This window comes from Coturnix japonica, chromosome 2 (genome assembly GCF_001577835.2).
Source record: "Coturnix japonica isolate 7356 chromosome 2, Coturnix japonica 2.1, whole genome shotgun sequence".
Classification (NCBI taxonomy): domain Eukaryota; kingdom Metazoa; phylum Chordata; class Aves; order Galliformes; family Phasianidae; genus Coturnix; species Coturnix japonica.
Genome location: NC_029517.1, coordinates 127,886,402 through 127,902,906, shown reverse-complemented (window position 1 = coordinate 127,902,906; position 16,505 = coordinate 127,886,402). Strand labels below are relative to the sequence as shown.

Below are 16,505 nucleotides of genomic sequence, written 5' to 3'. Positions count from 1 at the left end.
TGAGGCATCAACAATCTCTTTGAGCAACCTGTTCCAGGCTCTCACCACCCTCTAAAAGCCTTTGACTCAAAGCTTGGACAAGAGGAACGGACTGAGAAATGATGACCATTCGGGTGACATGTTTAATGACCCAGATGCTTCTAGTTCTGACTATTCAGATGAAAGCACTTTTAAGTTAACCTGATATCTAGACTGTGGGAGTTCATTATGTTCTAAGAAGAGAAGTGCTGTGTGGTCTTTCATGGAAACACTGAGTCATTCAGTGCCACTTTTGGGAATGACTGGGTGTAGTTTCTCTGCCAGCTTGAAGGAATTTATTACAGTGTCCAAGGAATCAGATAATTGCCTGCTCTTCTTCTGTGATACCTTCTACTTACATTTCACCTACAGTATTACGGTAGATAGATTTTTACATATCACAGTTATTACCAATTCAGAGGTGGTGCAGTTGAAGTTAACTTCAGCAGCACTGTATAAATCACACAATATTTCAGCACCAGCAGGTGTTACAGCAGCAAAACTGCAAGCTTCTTCCTTATCACAGACTGAAAAACAAAGAGGAAACCTTCAGTTTCATAGTATTTCATAGTATTTCATACATACAATTTTTGATACAAATTCCTCTGTCTTCTGCCATTTACCTAAATTTTCATGCCTCTATGAGACTGCAAGCACATGAGTTTCACTTGCCAGATGAACTTTGGCTTTCAACCATTTTAGTATAGCATTAAGTTTTCAGATTAAATGATGTAAAAATGGATTTGGGCATTCTTCATCAACAGCTGAATTAAGTCTAACCACTGAACTAAATATTTAAAGTCTGCTGGATAATTGCGCCTATGGAAGGTAGGGAAGACTCACGCAAACCAATTAGCACATCTGCACGAGATAGTAACTCCATAGCAAACAGGTTATGGTCCAAATCAGCATGATGGAAGATAACGAATAATTAAATTCTGAAATTTTGCCTGCTGATGAGTATAAAGCAGTGAGCAGCCATCCCCATCCAAAATTATGAGTGGCTGAAGATACTTTTGCTTATATGCTGCCACCACCAATAGGCTCCCACAGCTCTGCTCCTAAAACAGGAGGCAAAATTCTTGCCAAAAATTTATTGGATAAAAACAAGCATTTTAGACCAGAACACCATCAGAACACAAACTAAACTACACGACTGCATAGGAGCAGAGAGGGGAGGCTATTCCTATCCTATAGCGCAATATTTTAGATTGGCATTGCCTTTTGGCAATGAATATAAGCTCATATGTGACTTCTTCACTTTGTTGGTCCAATCTTTTAATAAAAAAAAAATAAAAATAAAAAAAATGCAACTTTCTCTTAGCTTAATGTAGCTTATAATGAAAATACAAACTACATGCACCAAATCAGATAGCTCACCAAAAGGGCATCTGTTCCTCCCTAGGTTCATGCCTGAAATGCCTTGCTTTTAAGTCTGTCCAGTTTCAAAGCTAGGTGCAACTTTGTGTATACTAACTGAATCTGTGAAGCCCTGTGTGTACTCCCAGAATAATTTTCATCACTAAACCATATCCCTGATTGCCACATCTATACAATACATGAACACCTCCAGCGATGATGACTCCATTGCTTCCCTGGGCAGCTGGCTCCAAAGCTTGATCAGTGCTTTACATTAGCCCTTGTCATAGGCTACCCTTGTTAATAGAGCCACTATTTATTTACAATCTCTTCTCTAAGCCAAAGTTATGAAAAGTGCTAGCAGTAAGCTAGAACTGAACTGCAAGAGACATAGGTCATCTAGGAACTTATCTGTAAGTTCATCATAAAAAAGGATCCAGAGCTCCCCAAGATGGTTCCTATTTGCTGTGCAGATTTTCTGAGAGTTCACCTTACCTGAAATGCATTGAAAAGTTGGACTTTGCAGGTCTCTCCCAAGTGACTGAGATTTGAGAATTTGAGCTTTGTCTGACCCATAAATGAATGTAGAGGCAGGAACTCTCTCAAATTTTCTCAGCACTAAAAACCAAACAGAGACACAAATATCAGTTCCCGTGCTGCAAAGAGACAAGGAGACTTCAGCTGGAAGTAAAATATAAAGACTTTTACAGGGAAATAACTCATTAAATGATGTACTCTGACTCTACAGGTATCACAGGAGACAACAGGAATGAAGGAGGCCTACAGGAAAGCTGAGGAATGACTTTTATAAGGGCATGTATTTCTATTCTGCAAAAAAAAACAACATCACAATATCTTTCAGAAGCAGATAGGCAGAGGTGGTCTGGCAGTTTATATTCAAGTGGGACTTCACTACCAGCAGCAGACTGATCGTTTCCCATTACTTGCTCATGGTACAGAACAAACCACTGAGCCAACAGGGGAACTAACTTTCTGAAAAACAGTCATTGAAATAAAAGTTTACTCCAACAGAACTTGGCTACAAAGGAAATCTAGGAGCTTAATATTAATGTTTAGGAGCATACAACCATTGTTGTCCACTAACTTTAAGCTTGGAGATTTATTGTAGGTAATGTAGTTAGCATGCTCCTTTTTGACACCCTCACTGAACATTTAGCTACAGACTGTCACTTGATTTAAACCTACTCTCTCTGAGTTGCACACTGCACACTTACATGTGTATGTAAGGAAACCCATAAAGCAACACTGTTCACAAATTATGAAAATGGAGTCCAGAGATGGGGTCTAGCAGTGGGTTGTTAGAGTTAGGGTATTATGGACAGGTTGCAGTTGGATTTAGTGATCTTTATGGTCTTTTCCAACAGAGCAATTCTATGATGCAAAATCCAAAGGTCACCAAATGTGGCCAAGTATCCATTTAAGCTCAGGTTTGGCCCTAGCCATGCCCTGAAGAATTCTGTAATTAGTGAAGGGACGCAGAGAGACATTACAACCACTCTGCTCAGGTTTCTATTACTTACAATATGCAGATTTTTTGATGCAGTGTGTCCATCAGCTGATATATATTTAATACATTTCAGTGAGCACGACTTGCTAAGGAGAAGGGAGGAATGTGGTGACAGCTTCCCTGCTGTCTTGTCCAGGTTTCTGCTCAAAATTCCATTCATTCTAACCATAGAATCATCTAGGTTGACAAAGACCACAGAGATCTTCAAGTCTAACCACCAATCTGATCTACTCAGCCCCATTACCAAACCATGCCCCTTACTGCCATATTCACATCTCTTTAATACTTCCAGGCATGTGGAATCCACCACTTCCCTGGAAAGCTTATTCCAGTGCTTGACCATCCTCTCTGTGAAGAAGCTCTTCCTGATATCCAGCCTAAACTTCCTCTATTGCATCATGAGACCATTTCCTCACGTCCTGACATTTGTCATCTGAGGAAAGAGACCAACATCCTCCTTGCTGCAACCTCCTTTATTGTAGATGCAGAGTAACAAGGTCCTCTTCTCCAGTCTCATTAAACCATTGCAGACCTTTGGCTCATTGCAATGTACACCTGAATTAGACCTTAAAGAGCTGGAAAGCAGCAGCATCCTAGTCCAATCTCAGCCAGTGTGAGATATCTGCTGGTAGATGAGTGCAGCCCTTCACTTCCCTGCACACTCAGGCACAGAGGTTCAGCTGGAAGATCCCAGACCTTTCTCCTTGCAATGGCTGCATAAACCACCAAATAAAATTCAGGAATAAGTTCTTAAAACAATCATTTGTACTCCCGCAGCAAAACAGTCAGGATAAATCAGAAGCAGATGTCCACTGTTGTCAGGGCTGTGTGAGCAGGTGCTTCTGATAAAACCATCATTTCTGCTCAGAAAGAACACAAGGGCTAGCCAAGAACAAGGAAAGGAAAGGAAAGGAAAGGAAAGGAAAGGAAAGGAAAGGAAAGGAAAGGAAAGGAAAGGAAAGGAAAGGCAAGGAAAGGCAAGGAAAGGCAAGGAAAGGCAAGGAAAGGCAAGGATAAGGAAAGGAAAAGGAAGGAAGGAAAGGAAAGGAAATGGAATAGGAAACGTGAATAGGCGAATAGAAAGGAAAGATAAGGAAATGGAATTTAGGAAAGATAAGGAATAGGAATAGGAATTTAGTGAAGGAATTAGGAAGGAAAGGAAAGGAAATGGAATATAGAAAGTGATATAGTGAATAGGATATTTTTTTTTTAGGAAAGGAAAAGGAAAGGAAAGGAGGAAAGGAAAAGGAAAGGAGGAAGGAAGGAAAGGAAAGGAAAGGAAAGGAAAGGACAGGAAAGGAATAGGAAAGGAATAGGAAAGGAAAGGAAAGGAAAGGTCCTAGAGAGGACTCCGGGGCGGTCCAGCGTCCTCTCCGAAAGGCAAGCGAAAGGAAAAGGAAAGGAAAGGAAAGGAAAGGAAAGGAAAGGAAAGGAAAGGAAAGGAAAGGAAAGGAAAGGAAAGGAAAGGAAAGGAAGTTCTTGTACGACTGGAGAGAGGCATAAACGGAGCTGGAAGATTTTTTCCTTCTGAGGAATACAGGAGAATACAGCATAAGCATTAGCCTAATTCTACAATAAACTGAATTCTTTTTACATCTGCAACTTTCAGCGATGCCCAGTTGAAAACAGAATTTACATACTTTCATAAAAATGAAAAGAATTTGTATTTTTAAGCTGTTGTTTGCTGCCCTCATTTCTGATTCAAGATTGGAAGAACTTTGAATGCTTCTCTATTATTCTTCTCTTTAGTTTGCTTGGTTTGCTTCTGTTGTTAATTTTTAATTCTGATATTCCATTCCTCCATTTTCTCTACTTCAGTAATATGGGAAAAAAGTAGAAAAAAGATAGAGAGTCTAACTCAGAGCTCAATATAACATCAGTTTCTAAAGTGAATGCCCCCTTTAATTTGATGCCAACTATACAATGAATAGAAAATATGCTGGAAGACTTATTTTTGGGAAAGGGAAAAGCTTTGGGTTTAGGGGTCATAATTAAACCTTATTGCAAGCACTCTGAGGACTGTTTGATGGATGACTTCAGAGATAGATCTCTAGCATATGCTTACATGTACAACACCCAGTTTGATGAAGCCCTCATTTTGCATCATCCCCTTGGATTCCAACCAATTACTTTCTACTTTGTCTTTATGTCATCTCTTCTATTTCATTTTTTTTTTCTGAATTCCACTTCAACTGTTCCAAAGGCTCCTCCAGAAGAAGTAGAGCATTAGGTAAATGTTTTCAAACAATTTCAAGGAATATCATGGCTGGTTTTAATTCAGCTTGGGCTTCTTTATTTATTTATTTATTTGTTTGTTTGTTTGTTTGACAAGTTGATAGTGGGTTTGTTTGTTTGTTTGTTTTTTCCCCATTTTGTTTTGTTTTATTGTTTGTTTAACTTTGTTTTCCAAAATTGTTTAAGAATTGCAATTTCACAACTGTGTTCAAGCAGAAGGAAGTGCCTCCAGTTTGCAAAGACATGTTTACCAAGTCAGATACCACACAGCAGGAGCCCAGACAGTGATGTTATGCCACAGCTATGAAGTCATTGTAAAGCACAGTCTGTTTTACAGGAGCACATGGACGAGCGATAATTTTACAGCAAAGGTCACCACTTTGCTTTGTTCCCCTTAGCCAAGTCGTTATTCTCCTGCTCAGGAGATCAGCATACATTAAACACTGTCAGCCACTGGAGAGTGAAAGAAATGTTCTCTCTCTGCTTACAGGAAATGACTTCGTCAATCCAGTCAAGAAAAAACAAAAGTAAGGAGCAATGTGGCTGAAGGCAGAGGCCACAAGTATGGGAAAATGAGTACGCTGGCAAACCAGCTGTGGAGCACTGGGTCATTTCATAAGGCAGTTACACTTACATTGGATAAAAACATACCCAAGTATTACTCTGGCACTTACCTAAGCACTCAGAGTCAGTAAGGAGATCATCTGTTTCAGTCCAGTCCAGAGCTGCTCCAAAGTCATCAGCACAGAAGGATTTTTTAGTGTCGGTGTCTTGTTGGGAAGGCCTATACTGGCCATCCTCATCGCACTGCAAACCCTGCTCATTACCTTGACAGTAAGTAATACCTGTAAACAGGGTGAAAAAAGGAGAGGTTTGACAGTGTTGTCCCTGAGTTTTGGAACATCAGCCAGGCAAAAAAAATTAAACTCTATTGAAAATTAATCTCCAATTTATATGAAGTTTTATTGTTTAAGACATGCTTATTTCACTTCTTTGTTTTCACTATAATTCACATTCAGAACATTTCTGGGATTTTCTGTAGGCATATAATTTCCTTTGTTATAAGCTCTGTAAAGCAGGGAAGTAAAGAGAAGGAACTGTATTTTCACACAGGCTTTTTCAGTGCCTATTGCAATGGAGCCCTGAAATTGTTATAAAAAACACCATCACAACCATCTATTTGTTACTTAAAAAAAAATAAAAATAAAAATAAAAATAAAAATAAAAATAAAAATAAAAATAAAAATAAAAATAAAAATAAAAATAAATCCACTGTTGGTGGGAAATATGACTTTAACTCTCTTTTCTTAAAGAATAGAGAGTTTGATTTAAATTAGCAGCATCTTCCTACCTACTTTTCAATCCCTAAGGTGTAAACGAGAAAGCACATGAGACCAATACCTACACTGAGAAACACAGATGTAGAAATGCAGATGACAAATCAGTCTGATGTCTTGTTTAGGCAAAAATAAACTGACATTAGGGTCATTACAAACCTTATGTTTTATCTCACCCAAGAGAATACATAGACTGGAACAAAACAAAGCAGCTCCTGTACTCATCCATAATACCAAGTTATCAGTGTGACTACTTACTTTTAGCTTTATCGATGAGCTTAACAAGTGGTATTCTTCATAGAACTGCTTCCAAAAATAAGTCATTTAAAATGCACACATTAACTTCACTGCTGTCTGAATACCCAGATGTCATTCCACAGGACAATGAACATGTCTCAAAGAACCACAACATCCTGGATGAGGCTGACCACTCATTTCTCACACATATTTGATATAAACACCAGACAGTTCATTCTGTCCTTGGAAAGCATTTTCAAATGTATGCAGAAAGGATTATATTCATTAATAAAAAAACTGTTAAAAAACTCAGAAAGGATTTATTTTCAACCTGACAGATGAAAAATATATATATATATATTCATCAGTTATTTGAAGTCAAAATATAAAGGGAAAAATTGGCTCAACTTACAGTCGTCAGCACTGAATGCCCCATAAGAGTTCGTAGTTTTGCCAACAGGACACTTGATGCAAGATAAATGTCCTGTCTGATACTGATAGTAGCCAGGAGGGCAGGGAATGCATTCACCATCCTGGAAATTAGTGCCTGGAGGACAAACAACTGCAAACAGAACAACATCATTACTCTTATGGAATCCAACCATTTTAGGCATTTGCACACCCATGAATGACTGCATGTTTATCATGCTGGTAGACTTTCTACGAGCCTTCAGTATATGTAATTATAAGTGGAATAATGCAGAAAAAATACAAAACAAAAACATAAATGTTCATTAAACAGACTGTTACCTGGAATATATAAACGCTGCTGAAATAACGCACTACAAACTCTTTGGAAACACCAAGTGCAGGCCTGATTTCCAGCTGAATACTGTCAAACCCGTTTATAATAAGATAATGCACTTTGTGAAAGAAAAGAGGAATTGACAGAGTCACTTCCACAAAGACTACAAGCAGAAAGAGGAAGACTCCAATGAGTAAAAATTGTGAAAACTTTGTGCAGAAATTCACCATCTGGTAACAATTTCATTCAGAATTCCTAGTAAAGAAGCTTTTGTAAGCACTTCCAAGCTAAACAGACATGGCTGGATTAAAAGTCACTAGTTGTGCACATGACAACCCCAATACAAAACAAACAGATATCTTTAGGCTGAAAATAGGATTGTTCTGAAAATTATATTTTCAGAAGTAATATTTCCAGCTGAACTGTTGCGTATTCCAAAGAAAACTCTTTGTCTTCTGGGAGGTCATGAAATACCGTCTTTCCCTCCAGATCATTCAGATGATCATTAAAGCAGAAGAGTCTCAGATATATTTGCGGGACAATACCTTTACTTGTTATTTCACAGCTGCTTTCCAGATGCACTTTTCCTTCAAAACACTATCAAATGTATATTTTGGGACTTTGACAAGGTGCAAAATTTCATTTCTGTTCTTGCCCTGCCTTTTGACAGTGCTTTAAGATCGTATTAGGGAGAAACCGGGATGGAAAATTGGCCATCTCCACTACAATTCATATGATGAATTTCTGCTCTAGCCAGCACATGGGAATGTAAACTAATTCAACTTATTGAAGCACCTAAATTATAACAGACTAAAAAGACAGCTAGCGTCAAAATGATCATATCTTCCCTCACTTGCTCTAAATGTTCTGATGGGAAATTCCAGGATGAGACAACAGAGAGGCTGAAATTTTCCTTTCAAGTAGATATAGTACATATCTAAAACCTACTAAATAACAAAAAAAAAAGTCCTGGATGACACAGCATTCCCCTTTCTAATGCATATTGCTTATTATACAAGTGTGTCTGATACATTTTAAAGACATTTTCCAGCACATGCAAAAAGGATCATAAGCATTTCAAATGAACAGCAGTAGAAGAAAATAAAATGAAACGAGTAATTCATGTCTAAATCCAAGGCAAGACACAAAGGATAGGAGAGAATAATTAAGCAATTGAATTTTATGAAAGAAGAAATCAAGCTTTTCAAAGCATCTTCCTCTATCTGTAGTTATGGTCATGATGCAGATGTAGCATCTGTGTCTCATCACATTCTAAGGAAGCAGAACAGCTTTTTATCTCACATTAGATTAACAAAAGGACATGAAGAATGGCAAAAAAAAAAAAAAAAGAGTAAAACATTGGAGCAGAGAATGTTGCTTATTATGCAGCTTTTTTTCTCTTTTTTAATATACAAAAATCAAGAGTGATGAATTTTGTGGGAATTTAAGAAATGAAAATATATACATCCAACTAATTCTCATTCAAGCCATCAAGTTACAGACATAATGAGCTATGTTTCCACTTTTAATTATATGAAAAAGAACAATATGATGGTGAAACTAATTGCAGAAATTTTCAATGTTATTTTCTGTGGGGGAAAAAAAAAATAAAAATATTGCCATGCGTTTTATTCTATTTGCTCCGAGATCATTCCTAAAAGGTAACAGAATTGGCAGCTAAAGTGAAATGCCATTGAGCTTAGAAGATCCCTACAGGACAGTTCTCCCCTGCAATCTCTTTGCTCCAATACAGGAGCCTTCAAACCAAATGGGAACATGGCAGCATACAAGGCTTATGCAAAAAGTGATCACTTAACTTCAGGTACATCAGTGTTTCAGCCACGGTAACTGCACTTTGGTTTCAAAACATATGAGCAGTTTTTATGTTCTCTTCCTATTAGCTGCAACAATATGCACTTGAATGCAGCTGCAACATTCGCAAACATGGATAAACTCAAGCTGAGCTCCCTAGCTTGCTGCCAGCATTTTAATCCATCTGGTTTTAAGTTCACAGACACAAGAGCACAGGTATTTCCCTTTTTCATTATAATTCTAATCCCTTGAGAGCAGCAATTGAAAGACATTTCTTCTTGCTCTTGTAAGCAACTGAACATTAGAAACCACTCCTAATTTGTAGAGAACCACCATACGAAGCATAGAGCTGTTCTTTCCAAGCGCCTTGAATTGTCCTTAGGATCTCTAACTTAAACTACATAGTGTAGAAGTTCACCCATTTGAAAAAAGTCCATATTTGGGAAAATTTATCCCATACTTTCCGTTGTTGCTCTTATACCTATTCTTACTCAGTTTCCAAAAGAGCTTGACAAAATTAATGTATCCCAAACTAACATCAGAAAGTCACAGAATCACAGAGGCTAACCAGGACAACAAGAACAACTAGGGTTGCACTGTAGGATGGTTGATGTCAATAGAAATAAGAGTGGTACTGTTAAGGCAGAGGGTTTTTGGCAGCATGACCCGATACACAGGGATCCTCTGAAGAGGTAGGCTTGGCAGCCCTGGGCAGGATGTTGACAGATAGACAGCCCATTCCAGGGAAGTAGACTAAACAGAAGGAAAGAGATGAAAAAAGAGCAGAATTGCAATCAGGTCTGGGTGTAGGCCAACACAGAGAAAGCTTCCATGTGAGCTAGCTGGGAGTTGGCCCAAGAATTCTCAGACTCAAGATTTCTGCCATTTCTGCAGCTAGGTTTCTATTCTGAGTAGCGTATAATCATACAAAGTACTGACTACATTATCTTTGCTTCTTAGAAAGGATTGTGCACAATACAGAAAGACCTCCTAATACCAAACAGGTCCAAAAACACCCCAGTAAATGTTAGTGAAACTTTCTATACAATGTCAGTGCCAGGAAGTCTAATTCTAAATCACTGGTTCAAATCCATCTACAATGCAAGGACTAAACAGTAACCAAAGTAATAATTCCTGTCCCTCCTCAGATTTGTCACTGAAATTGACATTTAACCATAAACACAGTCTTGCCGATAACTTATGAACTGTACCTTTATATCAATCCCTAACATAATCAAAGAAGGGAAGGCTAAACTCAGGCATACCACATCCTTGTGCATTTGGGACGATTTTCCCAGGAGATGAAATTCTTCGAAACCCGCTTCTACATCCCAGCTGCACTCGTGGAGACAAATCAAACTCTTCATCTTGGGGAAAATCAATGAATGAATCTGCTATAAATTGCTTGGAGTCTAAATATAGCTGAAAACGACCATCCTCAATCTCTTTAATAAACGCTCCAATGAGTTTTTCTCCAACAAGTGCATTTTCTAAAGGAAATAATAAAAGAAGAAGAATACATGAAGGAGATTCCTCACGAGGAAATGGACAACAAAATAAAGAGTGATAAACATTATATTAATTAACAGCATCAGCAGATTGAAATACAAAATAGTAGCATGCTAGCAAACAGCAGAAAAGAATGAATGTGTATAGTGCTTACAACACTGAAGTCCTAAATTTAGTATATGTAGAGGTGCTGTTGTGACAATCATCGATTCACAGAACATCCTTGTTTAGAATGCAGCCACAAGCATCATCAAGTCCAGTTTCTGCCTTCACACAAGATTACTCAAAAATTAAACAGTATTTCTGAGAGCACTGTCCAAACACCTCTTGAACTCTGTCAGGCTTACAGACTTATAGAATGGTTTGGGTTGGAAGGTAATTTAAAAGATTATCCAGTCCACCTGTGGGCCATGGCAGGGCAAAAGGAAAAATAGCATGAACAAAAATAAAAGTACCAGTTTCTGTTGTTTCAATGGCTGTATTTGGTTCTTCTATGGCATTTTATTTATTTGGTTTTGAAGACATTTGTAACTAGATAATAACCAGCTTCTGACACACTACTGATCCAATAAGCACTCCCCTCACAGATGCTGAAGCTGGTGTTTAAAGTTGGAAAAGAGTAAGCATCTTCCCATGCTTCCCATGCTTCCCCTATTCTTAGTTTTCCAGACAACATCTCTTTCTGATAACTTGCTCCAAGACAGTTTTCAGCATAAGAGAAAGAGTGAGTTCCCCATTTGGCTGCACCAGAAGTACTGCAAGGAACAGTGCTCCTGAAGAACTTCTTGTGCTTCCATATTCTGTTAATCTCAGACGGCCTTATGGCACTGACTAAATGATGGTTCAAATTATGAAGACCTCCCACAGCTATGGGTGGTGTACAGCCCTGTAAACCAGCAAACAGGAAGTCCTGCACACTATGTACTTCAGGTCTGTAAGCACACCAATGACCTTGGACACTGAATTTTCACAGGGAGGATGTTATATGCATAAAGAGAGAGTGAGGAATGTTACACCTCACACACTGCACAAATATCATTACGTTGTGACTGACGTGTTTAAGCGAAATAGATGAGGGTACTGCTGCCCTCTCACGTGGTGAATTTCCCTACTTTGCACTGTAGCCCATGGGCAGGTCTCACTCCTGAAAGTGAAGAGAAAATTTCACAGGTAGGTACAAGCCTCCAGCTATGCTGCTCATACTCTCAGTTTTCTGTTTCCTGCAGCTTTGTGCAAATAATTCTTCTTATGCTGAGTGAACACATAATACAACAAAAAAATATAGCATACAACTGTGTTCAAATTCAAGCCAAATTGGTACTTGGCTGGTGAGAAACTAACTGGAGATTGCCACAAAGCCAATAACACTTTGTAAAGGTTTTGCCAGAAATCATCTCATAACTGAAAGCAGAAACAGGCAGATTTGTCTTTTATTCAAGCAAATATCTTTCTGAATTTTCTAGTAACTACCAGTAGAAGATATAAAAATAACCCAGAAATGACAGCTGGAGGAAACTCACACATAGAAAAGAAGCAAAGAGTCAAACTAGTAAAAACCCACGTAGGCCTGCTGAATTTCCTTTACTTAAAAAATCCTTCTGTGTTGAATCATTCATAACAATAAGTATGAAGTTCCTGTAAGGGTGCGTGGGTCTATGTCTACGTGGTATATTTTATAGGCAGTATATATAAACAGGCATTTTACTATGATATGCATGCTCATAAATGGCACATAGACAGGTAAGCCTTGGAATGTCTTGGTGTTGGAAATTGATTGTACCAAGACTATATGGACAGCAGGTTGTCTGATCTTTCTAGACTAGACTGCTGCCTCTTCTGTAACTGTACAGTAGTTCTCAGAAAAGCAGTTTTAATTCTATGGGGAAATTATAGTATTGAAAAGGTTAAAAATGCAGTGTCTTCAAAGCAGAATGCTTTCAGATGTAAACTTCTGTATAAACCCAAACTAAACCATACTTTGATCCACCTTCCACAAACAACTTAATATTTATGTTTCCTTTATAAACTGATACAAATTAATGGATGCAAACATAAACAGACTGTATAGCCAGGAACCACACACGAGCGCTGCATCCTCTACTCAAGTCCTGAAGGCTTTTCAGCTTGGTTCTGATCAGGCTGTATGTCACGTCTCTGTGGCTCAGAATTAGAGAGAAGAACATGTGCAGGCAGGTTTTTAAATTTAGTTCTGAGAACATCATTGCAAAGCCAGGAAACAAGAGAAATGTTGGCACAGAGGGCATTTGAACTTGGGATGTGTCTTTTTCTTCTTTTATTTTAAGAGGAAATGCTGACTGCTTTGAAAGAAGCTCCCTACATCATTTCAAGCTCCCTTTTAAAACCACAGTGAAAATCCACAGGTCAATGGTCTGAATACTTGATTTAGGACTTCTGAGGTAAGGATCATTCTTTGCTGTCAAAGGTAAGTAAAAAAAGGAGGGGGGAGGTGGGGGGAGGAGGGAAACAACCCCCACACATCCTCTGAATGAATTGGTTATCTTTATGGGCAAAGTGTGAATTGTGTTTCTCCGAGCCCAATCCAATAAGGAACACAATATTTTCCACTACGGAGGAACTTCCCAATGGAAATTTACCTCTAGATCAGTTCAACTCATAACAGTTAAACTAATTTTCATCTTAAAGGAGCTGGGAGAGGCAGCACTATCTGAAAGCAATACTCAATTACATCCTCTTTTCATTCTGTAGTCACAGGCTGAAAAGAGAAATATAACACCAAAGGCTTAGAAAAAAACTCCAGTATTACAAGGACTCTTTCAGCAAGCATTTGTGTACACTGCCTTTTTATTGCCTCCTAAGAGCAGACAGAGGGAAACAAAACCATTAGGAAGCAAAGAAGGCTTGATTTACAGAAACATCAGAGGAAAAACTTACCAATATCATGTAAGTCAGGGAGAGAAGCTGCTGGTATGTTTTCCAGCAGAGCTCTCCACGTGACATTCACCCCCAGACGGTCCACACTCAAGCATTCGACATAGACAGAGGAATCGTCACAGACAGAAACCGAGCCAGCAATTCCAAAAGCATTTACCTTGAATTCAAAATTAAATGAAATTAAGGTTAGTCAGAATTAGAATCTCCTGATTCCTGGTCTTTCTCTGCTCATTTGCACTGTGATATGCTCAAGGCAATATTTTCAAAAGTGCTTGTGAAAACACAGGAGTAAAAAGGTTCGCTTCCATCAGAACACACTTTAATAAATATTGGACTAATGACTTCTACTGCTACGGTTAAACTGATCTGCCCAAATGGGGACAGCAAGTTTAAATATCCCAGTTTCCTAGTCCTTCATATGCTGTCAGCCCTGGCAGACTTCATGGTATTTTCTGCTCTTCCCTCTATTTTACAGATGCAAAATTCTACTCTCTTTAATACCCTTTTCTTTTTTTTCTTTTCTTTTTCAAGCAACAAATAAGGAGCTGAAATTACCTGGAGGTGACAGAAACCACGAGCCTTCAACTCATCTAAAATAAATATCTGGAATGCCTGGAGTAAGCCAGAGTAGTCAGAACTACAAGTCTTCTGAGGAGGTAGCAGCAGCTGAAAGTGTGTTTGAGCTTGGACTGTCTGAAATAACTGGAGCTCTAAAAATAAACACAAGGGCATTTATTAGCTTCACTATTCAATGCAGAAACTCACTTTCAAAGTTACTTCAAAAATATGACATTGAATTTCATTTTGATCTTCATCAATAGCATTTCCCTGTGAAAACATGGTAGATACAGTAGAGCTGTCAGTAGAGAGTACTTGATAAATATGTATGTTGTGCACTACAGAGAAAGCCAGGTGTTATAGGTAAACAATAAAGAGATTGCTAACCCACAGAATGTAACGGGAAATTATAATACTTGGCAGATACAAATTTCCAGAGAACAGCTAACGTTATGCCAACAACCAAAAAAAGAAACATAAAAAAAGGAATTACTGACCTATAAAGGCTTCACTTCTCTTAGATAAAACCATTATAACAATTAATACTAATTCAAATGGCCCTTCAGAAGCCTAGCTTATCAAATTACCTTCAGATTAAGCTTTGAGAGAGAATAAATTTGATTGCATAATAGTACATGAACATGGACATTTCAAGTGCCTTCTGATCTTTTAATAGCAAGCCAAATCACACAAACCACTGAGAAAAGGATGTACTCAACAATCTCAAAATGAAAATCTACTTGGAAAGTTCTTAGCCAGGAAAAATCAAAAAGGTGAAAATTTCTTGTCTCCACTGGGGTTACGCTGATCACAGGGTTCTTGGGGACTTTGTTCTCTCAGGTTCAGTACAGGGGTGATATGTTCACATAGACTCCAAATGAAGCTGGCTCTTGTCCCACCAGCATGTAGTAGTGGCAGAGCTCTCTCTCATTCTGCTCCCCTGTAGATCCTCACAGCACTGTGTACAAGTGTCACTTTATGGAGCACAGTTCCCAGTTGATTGCTCTCAAAACAAATGTAATAAAAACCTCGAAAGAATTCAAGAAGAGTAGTGGGAAGGACCAAAAGACAGAAAAACCTGATTCTTCCTGAAAGGCACAAAGCCCTCTGTCTGTTCAGTTTATTGGCCAAGTAGATAAGAGTTGACTTAACCACAAGCTCTAAGTGTACACATAAGGAACAGGAAATAAAATTTTTAAGAGTGTGGGTAATTATCCATTGGAACAAATGGATAATGTGCTGCATAAAATGCTGGGGTGAATTGACCATTATTATGAAGTTTGTTCAGGGACCATCAGATGTGTTGGAATTTTTTCCTCTCTCCCTAAAACCGCTCTGTTTCAAACACAAAATGCTGAGCAAAATCCCTTAACCTGCATTAAATAGAAACTTGTATTAGATTATTGCGCACTCCCTATAAACAGCTATTCAACAGCCATTACCTCATTATATGGCATTAAAATGTCAAAAAATGATTAAGGGCAAACAGAAATCTCAATCCAAAATTCAAAGCTTAAAATTGTTTACATTTGGAATAGAGATATGCTAACACAGGAGTTTGAAGACTGAGCCTCATGCATTCATCCATCCCATCTCCATTCTGGAGATGAGAAATAGCTGCAAACTTGGCATCAGGATCTGCATTTGAAAAAGTTTAGCATTTACTTATTTCATTTCTTTGAAATAAATGAAAAGGCCAACATTAATACTCAATTACATGAGCTCTGAATAGATAAGTTATTCTTCCAAGGTTTAAAGGGTGTGTTTCTTTTTTCTTGAAAGAAAAATTATCTGAAAAATATTGTGTCAGCCAATGAAAGCCATAATCCTAAAAAACAGGCTGCTACAAAAGATGCAGAAGTAACAGTGATTTGATTGTGCAAATAAATATTCAGGTTCTGCCAAACTCAAACATCTGGTGCTCATCTGTTCTTCCATAACTAAGTGGTTCCATCAGAATCATTTCATGGTGCCAGCATCTTTTAACTTGCAAAGGAAAATCTGCATATAGATTGAATATCTATTTATAGTAAGTTATTATGGAAAAGCTGGACAATTTCTGGCATAGGCAGCCAGGTACAGAGATGAAGATGGCAGAAGACATGATTAATCTATTACACTTCAGTTCGGAAACTCCCACATAACTGCGTCCTATCATTTCAACTTACGCTGTACCTTCATGATGGATAGATAAGGATTTTTAAACATATGTGAACATATTGCTCTGTGTCCTTCCCAACCCACAGTAATTAGA

The 16,505-nt window shown here is 38.2% G+C and overlaps 1 protein-coding gene across 1 annotated transcript in view; it reads right to left on the bottom strand.

The window, feature by feature from the left end:
* Positions 1 to 16,505, bottom strand: part of TG (thyroglobulin) — a 133,098-nt gene that overhangs the window by 90,623 nt on the left and 25,970 nt on the right. The window contains exons 19-25 of the mRNA XM_015856299.2: positions 14,249 to 14,403; positions 13,694 to 13,850; positions 10,537 to 10,761; positions 7,127 to 7,276; positions 5,815 to 5,985; positions 1,873 to 1,995; positions 430 to 545 (exon numbers count right to left, since the gene is read on the bottom strand). Coding sequence (XP_015711785.2) covers positions 430 to 545; positions 1,873 to 1,995; positions 5,815 to 5,985; positions 7,127 to 7,276; positions 10,537 to 10,761; positions 13,694 to 13,850; positions 14,249 to 14,403 — 1,097 coding nt within the window. The remainder of the gene's footprint in view (positions 1 to 429; positions 546 to 1,872; positions 1,996 to 5,814; positions 5,986 to 7,126; positions 7,277 to 10,536; positions 10,762 to 13,693; positions 13,851 to 14,248; positions 14,404 to 16,505) is intronic.